Source organism: Camarhynchus parvulus, chromosome 3 (genome assembly GCF_901933205.1).
Source record: "Camarhynchus parvulus chromosome 3, STF_HiC, whole genome shotgun sequence".
Lineage (NCBI taxonomy): Eukaryota > Metazoa > Chordata > Aves > Passeriformes > Thraupidae > Camarhynchus > Camarhynchus parvulus.
In genome coordinates this window covers 40,441,284-40,456,074 of record NC_044573.1, presented here as the reverse complement: position 1 = coordinate 40,456,074, position 14,791 = coordinate 40,441,284, and the positions used below count along the sequence as shown (strand labels likewise).

At 38.5% G+C, this 14,791-nt stretch overlaps 2 protein-coding genes across 10 annotated transcripts in view; one reads left to right on the top strand and one right to left on the bottom strand.

Annotated features, from left to right (window-relative positions):
• PHF10 (PHD finger protein 10) overlaps positions 1-11,050 on the top strand; it is a 20,155-nt gene extending 9,105 nt beyond the window's left edge. For 3 of the 5 annotated variants that reach the window (XM_030944667.1, XM_030944666.1, XM_030944664.1), the window contains exons 7-11: positions 36-145; positions 1,571-1,724; positions 9,007-9,115; positions 9,378-9,566; positions 10,838-11,050. In XM_030944667.1, the coding sequence (XP_030800527.1) occupies positions 36-145; positions 1,571-1,724; positions 9,007-9,115; positions 9,378-9,566; positions 10,838-10,923 (648 nt within the window). In that variant the 3' untranslated portion in view covers positions 10,924-11,050. Of the gene's footprint in view, positions 1-35; positions 146-1,570; positions 1,725-4,159; positions 4,316-9,006; positions 9,116-9,377; positions 9,567-10,837 lie in introns of all 5 variants that reach the window. The other 2 variants (XM_030944669.1, XM_030944668.1) reach the window with 1 other exon arrangement.
• C3H6orf120 (chromosome 3 C6orf120 homolog) lies at positions 9,754-14,791 on the bottom strand. Of its 5 annotated transcripts, none has more exons than XM_030944671.1 (3): positions 14,463-14,791; positions 13,896-14,248; positions 9,754-12,836 (listed from the first exon to the last, which is right to left on the bottom strand). In XM_030944671.1, exon 3 carries the CDS (start codon positions 12,791-12,793, stop codon positions 12,236-12,238), a length of 558 nt encoding a protein of 185 aa, XP_030800531.1. In that variant the 5' UTR covers positions 12,794-12,836; positions 13,896-14,248; positions 14,463-14,791; the 3' UTR covers positions 9,754-12,235. The 5 variants fall into 5 exon arrangements, with proteins under 5 accessions (XP_030800531.1, XP_030800532.1, XP_030800533.1 ...); XM_030944672.1 differs by having other exon boundaries at positions 13,896-14,036; XM_030944673.1 differs by having other exon boundaries at positions 13,979-14,036.

Here is a 14,791-nt window from a genome sequence, read left to right as displayed (position 1 = left end):
ACAAAAATGTCACTGTTTTATATTAAACAATGCAGATTATCCAGGTGCCTCAAGGAAAATACAAAGTCTTGCCTACAGAGAGAACAAAGGTTAGTCCTTATCCAGTGGCTCTCATACCCGGCCAGTTCCAGGAGTACTACAAAAGGTATTTTAAAAGCATTCCAGCTGCCAATTTTGTTGCACTGTTCTCTTCTGTCTCCATCTAACAGGTGGAAAACATTCCACTGTTTTTGCATTAAGGTTTCAAATTAATTTTAGTTTTAGACACTTGATAGTCTTCAAAGATGCATAGTGTGACAGCTGTTGTTAAGAAAACAGTACTGACTGCAAGAGCACTGTCTGCTGAGGTATTGCAGTGCCTGAGATTTAGCCTGCTCAAGTATTTACCATGGTAAAAAGGGACATGGATTTCACTCCTGCCACCCTCCTGTTTACTTATCATCTGCCTCTGCACGTGTGCTAAAATTAACGTTTTTGTATCTAAGTGTTGTTATGCTGTCTTCTGATCACGAGTGTTGCTGTTCCATTTTGAATTTTAGAAACTTTTTAAAAAAGGTTTGGTCTTGTGGTTTAAGTTTGGTGTTGGATTTGTAAGTGAGAGAGAAAGACATTGCAAACTGGATCTTTACATTTCATGAAAAATGTGTTACTTGACTGTTGACATAAATTTAAGATTTTATTAGCAGTGTGCTACCGTTGAACAAATCCGTACAGATTTGAAGATTTTGCTGAAGTCTTATTATTTTACAATAGAGATAGTATTCATGCTATATGTGTTTGGTTTTCTGTGTAGAAGCTCTTTGTCTGCATGTGCCTTGCTCCTTCTAGTGTTCATAAAGCCCACCCCAAATTTGCATGTTACAGGATGTTCCTCAAGGACTTCAGTTTTATTAAATCATTTGAATTAAAGTTACTTCATGTTATGTTTATTTTGCAACTGTAAACTGCTAGTGAAACTGCTTTTCCATCTCAGTAAAGGACATGACCTTTCATAATATGCAGCAAAATGGTATCCTGTTGCTTACAATGGTTGTCCTCAGCAGTAAGAGGACTTCCACTTTTTTCTTAGTCTTTAAGGCTAAAAAGGGTGGATTATGCATGTTGAGCTGTATCTGGCTCTAAGCAGTGAGATTACACCTTTACATTCATCTGAAACTACATATTCTTGTTTTCTTGCATTTTTTTGTTCTTAATAATCAGCTATACCGCTCTGTTGTTTACTTTGCTTTGGGAATGTTTGTGTGCCCTGGGTTAGAATTGCGCACATCTTACGGGGCACAGTACATGGATAAAAAAATGTATGGTCTGTTGGGCATAGTAAGATGGATTGGGTAAAACTTTGCAAATTGTGTTCTATGAATATCTGCTTTACAAAGAAGACAAGTAATATACATGGCATCACATTTGGGAGGAGAAATTAGTGTGTTTCCTTTGTTTTCAGAACTGCATGTTTTTATTTGCCTTCCTGAAAAAAAGGAGACTTATTAAATAAAGTCTCTGCATACTGTGTGACTTAATACTTATGCATAAAGTACACATGAATGAATGCATTTTATTTATTTAACTTCAGATACTCTCCAGATGAACTTCGTTACCTGCCATTAAATACAGCTCTTTATGAACCTCCTTTGGATCCAGAGCTGCTTACACTGGACAGTGATGGAGATTCAGATGATGCAGAAGAAGGGCGAGGTGATGAAAAAAGGAAAACCAAAGGCAATTCGGTGAGACAAATTGAAAGTATTCTTGAACAAAAAAATCCTTTTCCTTGACTTTTGTTAGTTTAATTAGTTCCTTAGATTCTTTTAACATTTGTAAAATGAAGGGAAGACCTTTTTTACTACTTCTGTTTATTTCATAACATTGCTCTCCATTGCTTTTTGGTTTTGGTCCATTTTCAGAGTAAATTGAACAAATATTTCAGGCCTTTTCTTCCTTTTTTAAAATTTTCTTTTGTTTGTTTTGTTTTGTTTAAAGAAATTTTGAAGAAACTTCCCAATGCAGCTCTTCATTATAGCCTTTTTCTGAAGGGGAAGTTGCTGGCATTTCTGAGGAGAATGAATATTATAGTTCAGGTCACAGTATATTTTGCTGTTGGAAGTCCCACAGAATCTGTCCCCAAAGCAAAGGTGTTGATAACCTCATAACTTTTTTGTGATGTGGAAGCAGCAAGCACTAAGTATAGTAGTGGTAATTTAATTCCAATTTAAAAAGAGGGTAAAAAACATTGTGGGTTTTTTTTGCTTTACAATACATCTTTTAAAAGATATTTATGTTCTCTCCACTATGCAAATGCAAAATTAACTGCTAGCTGAAACTTAAAGGAAACTTCCACATACGTACCTTGATAGTACTTTAATGCACAAGAGCCAGCTGAGATTCAAATCAGCTGAGTACGCCTGAACCGTTGGTGTATTGGTGCAGTTTGTATGTTGGGGACAATCTCTTTCCAGAAGTTTAATTCTAATTTAACAGCAGTGGAATTTCGCAGTGCATTTAGCAATTTCTAGCATGATTGATGAACATGTTTGATGGTGGGTATGTACAATTCTAAATTTTGTCATGTAAATATTTATCTTCTTTGAATTTTGTAAGAAACTTATAATTGAAGAAAGGAAGAGGTCAGCTTGTAGGTTAACAAAAAGAGAGAGAGGTGTTTAATACTGTTTCTGCTTGCATTTTTTGATAAGAAATCATAGAAACATAGCATGCTGAATGTCAACTCAAGTTTTCAGTTTAATCACACTCCATCTTTTTTACAGTTGGTCATTTGGTCTTTAACCATTTTTCCCCAGTTTCCTTTTCCATTTAATTCCGTTCTTATTAATGGTAAAGAAAACTAACTGGACCAAGCAGGCTATCCTCTTGATTTTTCACAGAGGCTCAGAAATCTTTTTTTTTGGTGACCAAATGCAGAAGGAAAAATGTCCCCGAGTTTGAATAGTGTAGAGAAGTGAGGAAGATTGATAATCAGGTTCCTGAGAAGTGGTTTTGGCTGTGGGAGCAGGGGTTCTTAGCTGGTTAGTCATTGAGGTGGGCATGTAGTTCAGAAGAAAAACAGAGGTGGGGCATGGTCAGATTTGGAGTATCTACCATTTGTCAGATCTCCCTGGCGAGTGCCACAATACAGTTTATAACTTCTCCTTTTTCACACCTCCCCCTGCTCCATTGTCGGAGTTGGTAGCAGTTTTCTTTTCTGCAGTGTTTTAATGGGTCTGACCTAAGTAACCCTTCCCCTGAAATACTGGTGAAACCTACCATTTCTTGTTGCCACATAGTTCAGTCTGCTTTTCTGTTACACTCCGCCATTTGCTCTGTGTCTGTTTTGTCTGTTCTGATTTTAGGTCCTAGGGCACAGGCTGATTACTATTGTGTTTTTACAGAGTGTGTTTTAATGTAGGGCACCATTGTTATTTGGCCTCTTGGGTTTTGTTGTAATAAATGTGAGTAATCACACTGCTTCCTTCTGGAGCTTTTTGGAAGCCTTTATTAACACTTTTCTGAGAAAAGTCTTGTGCTGCTGCTCTTAATTATGCCTACATTGATCTCTCACCATCTTTGAACCTCTTCCCCTCTTTCTTGCCTCCTTATTACTCAAAAAAAAAATAAGAAGCTTTGCTGCAAAATAAATTCTGTTGTTTGGTTCTGTATTAAATATGAAAGTGTGTTTTGCCATTGATGGCATTCTTCTGCTGCAGTCCAAATTAAATACTTAGATTGCTCCTGGTGAAAACAGTAGGTGAGGGTGGCAGAAAAAAACCTTCACATGTTTAATTCATGGCAGTCCTTGTGTGCTTTAAATGCATGACAAGGGCACTTTTAACTTTTTGCTGGCCCTTTACGTTGTAAACAGCGTATTGCATTTAGTTGATTTCTTGCTGATTTCTAATGAAAACACTTCAGAGAATTATACTGTTGTGCTCCCCACACTGGTACCAAGACCAACTGCAAAAACATGACTGCTGATGCAGTCTCTTAAACCAGAAAAAAACAGATGATGAATGTTGTGAACAAAGGTGTTCTAGATTGTGATAAACCCCATGCTTTTGCAGAAGGAATGACATTTCCTTCTCTTACTTTAGTTGACTCTAAGGGGCGTAGGAAAGACTTGTCTGTCTATCCAAAAAAAAAAAATATAGCTATGGTATTTTTATTATAGGACAATTCGTCTGGCAATGTATCTGAAGGTGATTGCGCCACAGACAACCAGGAGGATTCTTTTCAGGGAAGACAAAAAACAAGAGACAAAAGTGCTACTCCAAGAAAAGATGGTTCCAAACGTTCTGTATTACCCAAATCAGTTCCTGGGTACAAGGTCGAAGAAAAAAGCCCCTGACTGAATTTTACTCACCAGCTTCTTCCTGAAATATTTGATTTTTTTAATAATGTGGAACTTCTGCTTGCTGTACTTCACTAGCTGTTCTCCTGTTGTGTGCTCCATCTGTTTGCTTCCTTATTTCCTTTTTGCTTATATTTCGTGTGGGGCTTTTCTTTACCCTAGCTGTACAGTGGCCTCCTATTGGGTTAACTTCTTAGATTCATAGCAATAACGCTAGAAAAATTCATTGTGGATTTATCACTGGAACTCAACATCTTTCTGTCTGCTTTAACATAGCAGTCAGAAATATGCGCCAGTTTGAAGCTAGCATTCACTGTCTGTTACTTTTTTTCCTATTTTGTATGGCAGCATACCAAGAGATCAGTCCTATAAAGTGCAGCAGTATGGCTGAGCATATTGTTACAACATTAATTTTAAATACAGCCTTTTATCCTGTGATATTATGATGTATAGGATGGAAGGCAAAAAGCTTACTACAGCTGTATAGGCCACACTATGTAACCCCTGTAGTAGTATTTGGAAAATAGCTTTTTATGTAGTTCATACTATGTAGTAACATTTGTGGGCAATATGCTTTTATCTAAACTAGAAATTTGGTGAGGATATTAAGACATTTCAGCTATCACGCAGTGATTGCCGAACCTAAGACCCCAATCTTCAGTGTTTCTATATAATAATTTCAAGAATTATGATAAAAATACTTTTCAGAAGAAGTGGGAATTGACATGCATTGTTCATATGTTACTATTCTGCATACTGAGAGAGGATCTGAATAAACTGTAACACATTTAAAGCAAGTAATTGTCTAGTCCTGTTCCACTGAGAGGAATGAGAATTTTCCATTAACTTAAGCGGGAGCAGGAATAGATCCATACAGAAGGCAAACACTAAGTTAAGATAGGGTTGAGTGTTTACCAGTGAGGATTGCTTATTAATAGTTATGGGACAGGGAACATTTTTGTCAGTGACAAGTTTGTACATACTGAGAATCTGTCTCAGCAAAAGTGAGCTGTTGATGGCTTGCATTTTATGTTTATAAATATTTACTATCTGTGTTTACCAAGTTAATAGTAAATAAACTATAACTTACAATAAGAAGCTAATTTTCAGCAACAATTGGACAGCTTTGATAAATTTCCTCTACATACAGTATCTGTACAAGTTCATAACAGACAGCAAGCTCCAGTTGCTTTTTCTGTTTTCAGGAACTTATTAAGAAATGCGTGAACTGTGTAGATTTAGAATGTGGTTACCACATATATATATATATATTTTATATGTAACTTTGCAAGAAGTTGTAGACATAGAATGCATTGCAGTATTCCCATGAACATGAAATCCAAAGATGAAGGCTGAAATTTTTCTTTAGCTTTGTTTAACTTGACATTAGAAATTGTGTAGTTTACAGAAGCTTCACTTAGCTGCGAGATGCCCAAGTGTTTGATTAGTTGAATCTATTTAATGGCCTTATGAATGCATAGAGAGAGAACTGGTGGAGCAGAGCTTTGGTTTGAACTTAAAATTGTAGAAGAGTGGTAGTAGTATACAGCACTGCATTTTGAGAATGGATTCCCACAGCAATTATTTACTGTGATTCTGTCAGTAACAAGGTCTTTGTTACAGTGCCTCATCTTTACAATGTCAACATACATTGCCTGCATCAACCGTCCAGCTGTTGTTAAGTCAGGGGTGGTGATGATGTGTTAGGAGGATGAGAGGATTGGCTTTCTTGTTTGTGGGAACGTTTGAAATACTACAAAAAGACAAATTACATGAGTTGTTTTAATGGGCAAGACAATGATTCTTGTTTGTGAGTCTATGAAAACACCAGATAACAATATACCTACCATATGTGCCTGCATGTTAAGGCACTTTGAGCCGAAGGCTTAACTGACTCAAAATGTTTTCCCTGTGAAGTCTCTATAATACTTTTGTTCTATATTGTTCTCTAATATTGGACTATTTTTGTAGGACACTAATCTTTTGGTTATATGTAGTTAAAAATAAGGGATAATTGCTATGGCATCAGCATATATATGTATAGCCACGTCATGAGTATTACAGGATTCCATACATTTCAACTGAGTTATTTTCAAGTAAAAGAAATACTGCATTTTATATGGAGTCTTTTTTATTGTCAGTTCTTTAACAAAGAACGATTAGCATGTGTTTTACATTTTGTCATGTTACAAGTAGTGAGTCTGTTGCTGCAGGACTGACTGCTACAATTGCACACACAGGGTACTGTTAAAAGTACAAAAGATTTTTTTGCACATAAAACTGAAATGTATTGAGTATCTTTATTTTGCAACACTTCTGTTTTGGGTCACTGTATATGAAAATGTAATGCTTTGCATTCAGAATAGGATGTTATAAAAATGGTGTCGTTGGAAAGCTTACTTTGAGAGCTGCAGCACAGCAGCATGGAAGTGAAAACCTACACATCACAGTCATCATTTTGACCCTGCATTCATTTTCTCTCATATCTTATCCCAATAAGATGGGGATATCGAAAGCAAAATTTACTCCTAATGAGATGGGATATTGTGACTTCCCCTTTGGAATTGACAGATTTTTTAATAGCATTTCTAAAAGCCATTTATGGTGGTAGAATGGAACTGGATTAAAATGTGAATAGTCTTGATTTTTTAAAATTTTTTGTTGTTGTTGTTTTTGTAAAAATACTTCCATACTGTTGGAACTTCATTCTTAAAAGGCTGTGATGCTCACCCCCCCTTAATATTCACAGTTTCTAATGAATACAGGTTAGTGAACTAAGTCTAGATGGAAGCACTGTTAATAAATGCATCTGTAGCAATGTCTACCTTGAGAGTTATGTGTATCAGAATGTGAACTGCACACACCTGTAACACTTGGATGTGTCCAAAAAGCAGCTCACTTTGGCTGGAGTACTGGAGAGTGTGCTGTTGTATATTAAAGGCAGTAAAATACAAATCTGTAACAAGCCAGAACTCTGATTAGAAAAGTTTGCTTGCTATTCTGGAAAGGCTTGGTTTCTTAGATTACAATACAATTTAAAAATAGCCTAAACAATGGAAGGGTAAATGCTGCCACACTGACAAGGTTTAAGCATGTGCCACTTTTGTTGGGAGGAGCAGGGTATAAAGGTATACATGTAGGACACGTAGTATAGTTAACAGTAAAAGAGTTTATGCGTGGTTTTCCTTCCATTATATTTATTATTTTGTAGAGATGTTTGTGTGTTAGACTTCTTTTACTGTTTATTATATTTATGTATAAAACAGATTGACTTTGCTTTTTTAAAATAAATAAGCAAAAAAATGTCTGTGAATGCCTCTGTCATCTTTTGAAGGAAGTTACCTATAAACATTTGGTGTGGTGTTTTGCTTTCTTGAATAAAACTCCTTAGACTGAACAATTTGATACAGGCTGTAGCCATGTTTTGACACGAAAAGCACATTGAAAACTTCAGAAAACTTAAAGCAATACATCCTGATTTCAGAAATGAGTCAAGATACTAATTACCTTGCTAGGTGCTGTCAAAAACTGGCTGGGGAAATAAACACACTTAAAGATAAGTTGTATTGCAAAAGAGCTTTGTAATTTTATTTATTTATTTATTTATTTATTTTGTGTTTTCACTTTTTAAATTTGTTTTAAAATTAAACCTCATTCTTCTCCCCACGAGTGGTTGGTAGTTGACTGGGATTCTTCTTACTGACAAGCTGTTTAGAGCCTTCAGCTCCCTCTGCTAGTTGGGTCTTTGCAGCAACGTTGTTTTTAAAAACTGGTGCTAGTCAGTTTAACATCAGTGAGTACTACATTAATTGTAGACTACATTTCTCACTGAGTTCATTATGCAGCAGTCAAAGCTCAACAATGTAACTACTGCCATGTTTCTGAAATTCAGAATGCTCTAATTCTTCCTAAGGCCTCATCAGGATGACACTCTGGTTGTATCTACGGAGTTGACGTACAGAATACCTAGGCAGATGTTTCACATGTTAACAGCCTCCTATTTCTCTTACACTTTAAATGGATCTCATGGACCCAGACACACTTTAGATGATAACTTAGAAAAATTATAAATGTAAAAATCTCTAGTCACATGCAAGGCTTTTGTTTCTTAAATGATTATGACTGGATACAAGAAGGAATGATAAAAGGAATACAGCCCTGTATACAGCATAGCTAACCATGTAATTTGAAACTGAAGATAGAAAAAATCAAGTTTCTTGTTTTTATAATTAATTTTCTATATGCAGGGACAAATGTAATGCAAAAAAACCCCTATATATTTCCTTCACATACAGGAAACCCACACAGAAGTTCATAAAGAGTATTCTATATTGGAAGAATCTTCCTGAAATTTTTCACCCTATGTCACATTTAGTTTACCATGAGAAGAATGTTAGCTGATGAATTAATAGGAAGAGGCAAGTACATGCTTTTGATCCAGTTGGATTTACATAAAACTCACTATGTATGACAAATGGAAAATTTTATGTAGTTTAATCTATGATTTTTTCAGTGCTGCTGCTTGTCAGTGATTGTCACGTGTTTCAGGGTTCACACATCCTGACAAATAGTTTATTGATTTTAATAGTTAAGGAGATAGATGACATTTCCTGTTGAATCTGTAAATTCTTCTGGAATGAATTTATAGCCCTCTTCTACCCTTCCAGCCAAAGGTCATTCCAAATGCTATATGTGGAATTTGTCTGAAGGGTAAGGAGTCCAACAAGAAAGGAAAACCTGAAGCTCTTATACATTGCTCCCAGTGTGACAACAGTGGTGAGTATCTACATCCACTAAGTCGATTCCTAAGGATCCAGATCTGTTTGTGGACATATTTAGTGTACTCCATGTGTAGCAGGAGTTCAGTTGCCTTTTCTGTCCTTTGTTACGACCCCATCTCTCTTTCATGTTCTCTGTGCTCACGCTGTGGGATCTCACCAGGAGGTGAGCTAAGCTTCATGTTTGGTAAAAGCAAACAGTCTAACTAATTTTAAATTTCATTTCAGGCATAAAAGTAATAATACTGGTTTTAATTTAGGCCACCCTTCTTGCCTTGATATGACCCCGGAGCTTGTTGCTATGATTAAGACTTACCCTTGGCAATGTATGGAGTGTAAAACGTGCATTATATGTGGGCAGCCTCACCATGAAGAAGAAATGATGTTCTGTGATGTATGTGACCGTGGTTATCACACCTTTTGTGTGGGGCTTGATGCTATCCCTTCAGGTAATAAAGTAAAAGTTACTTGTTCCCTTCCCTCTTCCTCTTGAGTCCTGGGCTCATTCTCAGAATTAATACATGAACTAATGAATTAATACATATTCTTTTGAAAGAATAGTTTAAAACAAGTGTGAAGAGTAAGAATAAGAAACAGTATAGGAAAGCATTCACACTATAGGACCCGATTTTTTTACTAAGCTTTATTTCTATATATTTGGTTGTGCACAGTTAAACCTCACATTTCCTGTGCAGGAAATATAATTGGCTTTTACAGCATAACCCAAACAGGCTCGCTCAGAACTATGTTTTTTCCATTTCCACAGAATACTGACAATAATTACCTCTTTTCACTGAAGAAACTTGTAAAATAAACTGTATTGCTGCATATTGCTAGAGTGTAGCTTTCACATTAATTGTGCTGTTTCAGCTTCTAAATGAAATAGTTGTCCCAATTTAGTATTTGTAAATATCTCTTTAAACCCTTTCATTCCCTTTTTTATTCTTAAACATCAAAACTGCAACAGAAGTACCTCCACAGGTGGGCAGGCAAGCCAGTAGCTTTAAATTGCCAAGACACTCATATCTACTGCCCATATCAGGGCAGTAGAAAGAAAATAACAGGTGGTACTGTTGCTTTACATGTAGTTCTATGTCCATGGTAAGTTCATGAATATGTATTCAGTGGCAGTGACAGTATTCCCTGGACAGTACTTAAAACACACTGTACTGCCCCATTTTGGGAAGCACTGGAGCTAGCTGTCACTTTTGTGCAGGTTCTGTGGCTGATTTCACTTTGAGGCTGACCTAGGAATATAATCAAAATAGATTATATGTCTACAAAACTACAAAATTACCAAAACAGCCTTTGATTCCAGCTGTTGTAATAAAAAGTTAAATGCTTCCCCAGCTGCCATTGATTTCTGCTCTGGGTAACTTCACAACCTTGAACTGTAGTCATTCACCTGAAAATATAACCGGCAAACTCGAGCACTGTTTGTAAAGCTCTTACCTAATAACCACCTCCTTGGAGTGCTGGCACTTCTTGAGGTCCATGAAGATTGATGTAGCTACTGGTTACACATAATGAGTCTGCAAGGGAGTGTGAATTGTGTACGCTGCTTTATAGAAAAGATGCTTAATTTTAAAAGCATTTGTTGTTCGCTTTAAAGGAAATACTGCAAATAGATAAGCACCTAACAGAATGGTGAAGGGCTGCCTAAATAGGTAAGAGAGTAACAAACTTAGTTTCCCAATAATTGATAACTTTCTTTTCTTAGGTCGCTGGATTTGTGATTGTTGTCAGAAAGACCCTCCTGTACCCAGAAGAGGAGGAAGAAGGGGGAAAAACAGCAAGGAGGGCTAAGAAAGCCCTAAAAACTTGCTGTCCAAAACTTAACTGCACAAATTAAAGTGATACTCTGGTGCTATTTAATCAACCACTCTATAAGAGGAGCAATACCACTTTTTTTTCTTTTTACTAAATAAACTTTGTCCATATAGTGATTTTTTGTGATACAAGTCACTACTGTCTTGTCAGGTGTTGAGAGAGGCAAGCCAAATTACCACTCAAAAAAGAGAAGCTTTTCAATAATGAAATTTAAATTATACATGCATTTGTATAAAATTATAGCAACGTACTTGTTTATTTCAGTGCACTTATCAGTAAGCCCTGTGAAAAGAAAATTACAGAGCAATTTCATGTACTTTATTTGCATAGCAACTGGTTATTCTGAAATACTCAACCAAAGCAAAAAGTATTCCTGGCAAAAGTAACTTCTAAGGAAGAGTAGGCATGAGATGACCTTCTTATAATATACTGTAAATCCCTTTCAGCATAAATTTTCTGTGCAAGCTAATGACTTATTCATAAATATGTGCTTGGAAAAAAAAATCAATCACAAAAAGCTATCAAGGGAAGTGTAAGAAAGCACCTCTCAAGTTTGAGATACCTGTATGCTGTGTTGTTTTTAATGAGACAAAAATGTCATATTGACAAGTAACAACAGCTGAAGGCTCCCTCTCCCTGCAGTAATAGCAAAGAATCAACATGCACTTGATTCAGGTCATGGATTTGTAGTGGTGATGAGTGACTGGACCAACCTCTGTTTGACAGATGGCTGATATGATGTAGAGCACACACAGTTAGAATACAGACCATCTATTCCCTTAGGTGATTGATTGTTTTCTCCTTCCTTCACCCTAAGCTGCTCAGCTTCATGAATACACTCAAACACGTTGCTGATCAGTTTTACTGGAGATGCTTGCTCAGAAAAGAAGCAGGTTTTATTTTTAAATATGCTCTAAATTGAGAGGGGGACTGAAGTGCAGTAGTTTATTAATTTTTCTTTATAAAAAACAATAGAAAATACTGAATTGGATTTGATTTTCCTAAGCACCTATTTTAAGTGAATTTAACAAGACCCCAACTATACATTCATTTTTAAGCTCTGATCTCTGAAGAGCACTGCAAATACTGTCCTGGCTGCTCATTTTACATATTGGGGAGGATTTACAATATAAAATTAAATATGGCTTTTTCTCCCCACTTCCTTTCTGGTTTTGGAAATGTAACCTGAATATCTGTTCAGGAAACATAGTGAGTATTAAGTATAACAGCAAGTCATTCATACCAATTTCACAGGATGAAGTGTGAGTTAAGTCCAGTGTGTATCAATTTAAAAAAGGATTTCAAGTATTAATTTCAAGATTCCAATAAGTATAGTCCAGAAAACAGACTCCTCATCCTGAGATTCATCTTCTGTAGGCTGTGAGTATTTCTGGCTTGCCTCCATCTCCTCAGGGTTGTAAGAAGCCTCGCCAAACGGGTACTGTACAACCGTTCGATCGTAGTACACCTTCATTTCAAACTCGCTCTCCAGGTGAGAGGGGTGCCCGTAAATCCCTATTCCCACAGGGCGGCGGAAGTGTGCAGGCACGTGGACGATGTCCTGGCCACAAGTCACAGACTGTAACTCGTACTCGTCAAAGCTGGGGTGCAGTGTCACATCAGACACGTACAAGTCTGCGTCACCTTTTAAACTCCGCATCTGAAGAACGATCTTTCCCTCGTGATTTAGTCTCAAATAGCTGTAGTTTCCTGCTCCAATCTGACCTTGGACAACATGAAGAAGAATCCATTCCTCTGGTACGTCCTCTTCCTCAAAGGCATTTACCACAAATAGTACTTGAGCTGTCACAAATACTGTCAGGATTCTTCTCCAGTGTGTTGCCATGGTCTTCAGTTGTATTTGGATTCTTCCTGTGTCCGTGTTCTACCTTATGAATACAAAGCAAAATTTAGATTTTAGTATTTTTCCTTATGGGAAGTAAGCTATTTTTTTTAAATTTGGTCATTCTTATAAATCCTCTTCAGTCCATACAAATGTAACTTCAATTGTGTTCATTAACTTGTATTTTTTAATAGTCACAGAAACCAGTGCTAACTTTGTCAGAATAAAACGGCTTACATTTTCAAAAGTTAAACAGAAATTAATCAAGCCAGTATTCTTTCAACCAAACTGACATAAAGACTTTAGTTTCATTCTACCTGCATGCATGCCAAACTTGACAGATACCCAGGAGGGATAAACCAATAATGATTTTAGCTTCACTTTAAAAAACCCGAAAAACAGTAAAGGAAAGGAAGGCTTTTGCATGCTTGAAGATGCTTAACTTTATATGAGGTGCTTAGTGCATCCTATTTGTTTTCCCATCCTCATCCTCTCAACTTCAAAAGACAGTAAAGGTGCAAATCTGGATGTGGACTTGAAGCAGTGGGCATTCCAGCTTGCATTGGGACGGAGTTAAACAAATTATCTAATGAAGTAATACATTAATTCATTATCTTGATGTATGGCTTGTTTCTAGGACCAAATTTGGCACACCTTCCCTGAAAAAAATGCGTTTACTTTCAAGAAGGTTTTGTTACAGTACAAACGCTCAGCTCTTTACAGCACTTGGGTACAAAAGATTAAGGTGAAGGGGAAAATGGAAAGGACTGCTGCAAGATCAAGGCTCTTACAGCCTATTCTGTCCTTGCTGCATGCTCCCACTCCAGCAGCCTGAGCATGCCTGCCACACTCCAGCCCTCTGAACAGCTGCACTAAGTCTCTGTGTGCAAAGCAGCAACTTCCAAACCTTGCTGAAGGCTTCCAAAGCATACAGCTGACTGAATTTGACATGCAAATCACAGGAGCCACAAGCCTGAACAACTTTATGTTTAAGAGGAAGATTCTCATCCCCTAATTCCTTCCATAAAGGCTACAATTATCTGAAACCAGAAAGCTGCCTGTAACTTGTTTTGTACCCTGCTAGCATCAAAACAAACTGCATTACCTCCACTGAGATGTCACTTAAATGTTAGAAGTTCTACAACTGAACGGATCCAGGGCAAAAAAAAATAGAAAAAAATGCTCAACTGTTTCTGTAGTTTCAGGTTTTCTGTCCCAGAGGCCTCTCTACTGCAAGGTCACAATTCTGCAAAGACAGCATAAAAGAACGAGGTGCAGCATATGCTGAACCTGCCAGACTGACAGAACTCCCTCAACAACCACAGAAAAAACCCAGTCTTTTGTCTCGACCGTAGGAGGGAGCTGACTCTGTCACTTGTCCATCGAAGTAGTGATGAAAAAGCCGACCGGAGCCACAGGAGGAGCTCCACATCTGACCAGAAAATAATTAAAAGTTATCTAGGAAAGAACGAAAGCGTCGTGACTCTGGCATAGCGCTCGGGAAGAGAAGCGATTCCAAGAGACCTTGGACAGAGCCACGAACGAGGAGTTCTGCCCGCCCCGGTTCGCCCCCGCCTCTCCGCGGGCGGGACCCCCGCCGGGGGCGGTGGCGGCGGCTCCGCGCCGCTCCCGCCGGGTGGCCACGTCGGCCGGGGGCTGGGGCTCGGCTCACCTCCGACCTGCCGCGGGGCTGCGGCTCCGGCAAGGCCGCGGCCACGGCGAGGAAAAGCAGCGGGGACTGGCGGACGTGCGGCAGCGCAGCGCGGCCGGGGCGCCGCGGGAAAGCCCCTCCCCGGGGCGGGCCCCGGAGCAGCGCGGCGGCCGAGGGGAGGCCGGCGCCGAGGAACCGGCGCGCGGGGCGGAACGGCGTTCCCCCTGCGCGCCCCAGGAGCCGCTCGGTGCGCCCGGCAGAGCCCGGCCCGCGGCGGGAGTCGCTGGGGGCCGGTGGAGGCACCGCCCCCGAACGCCGCCGGTACCGCCGGGCGCTCCTGCCCCGCCCCG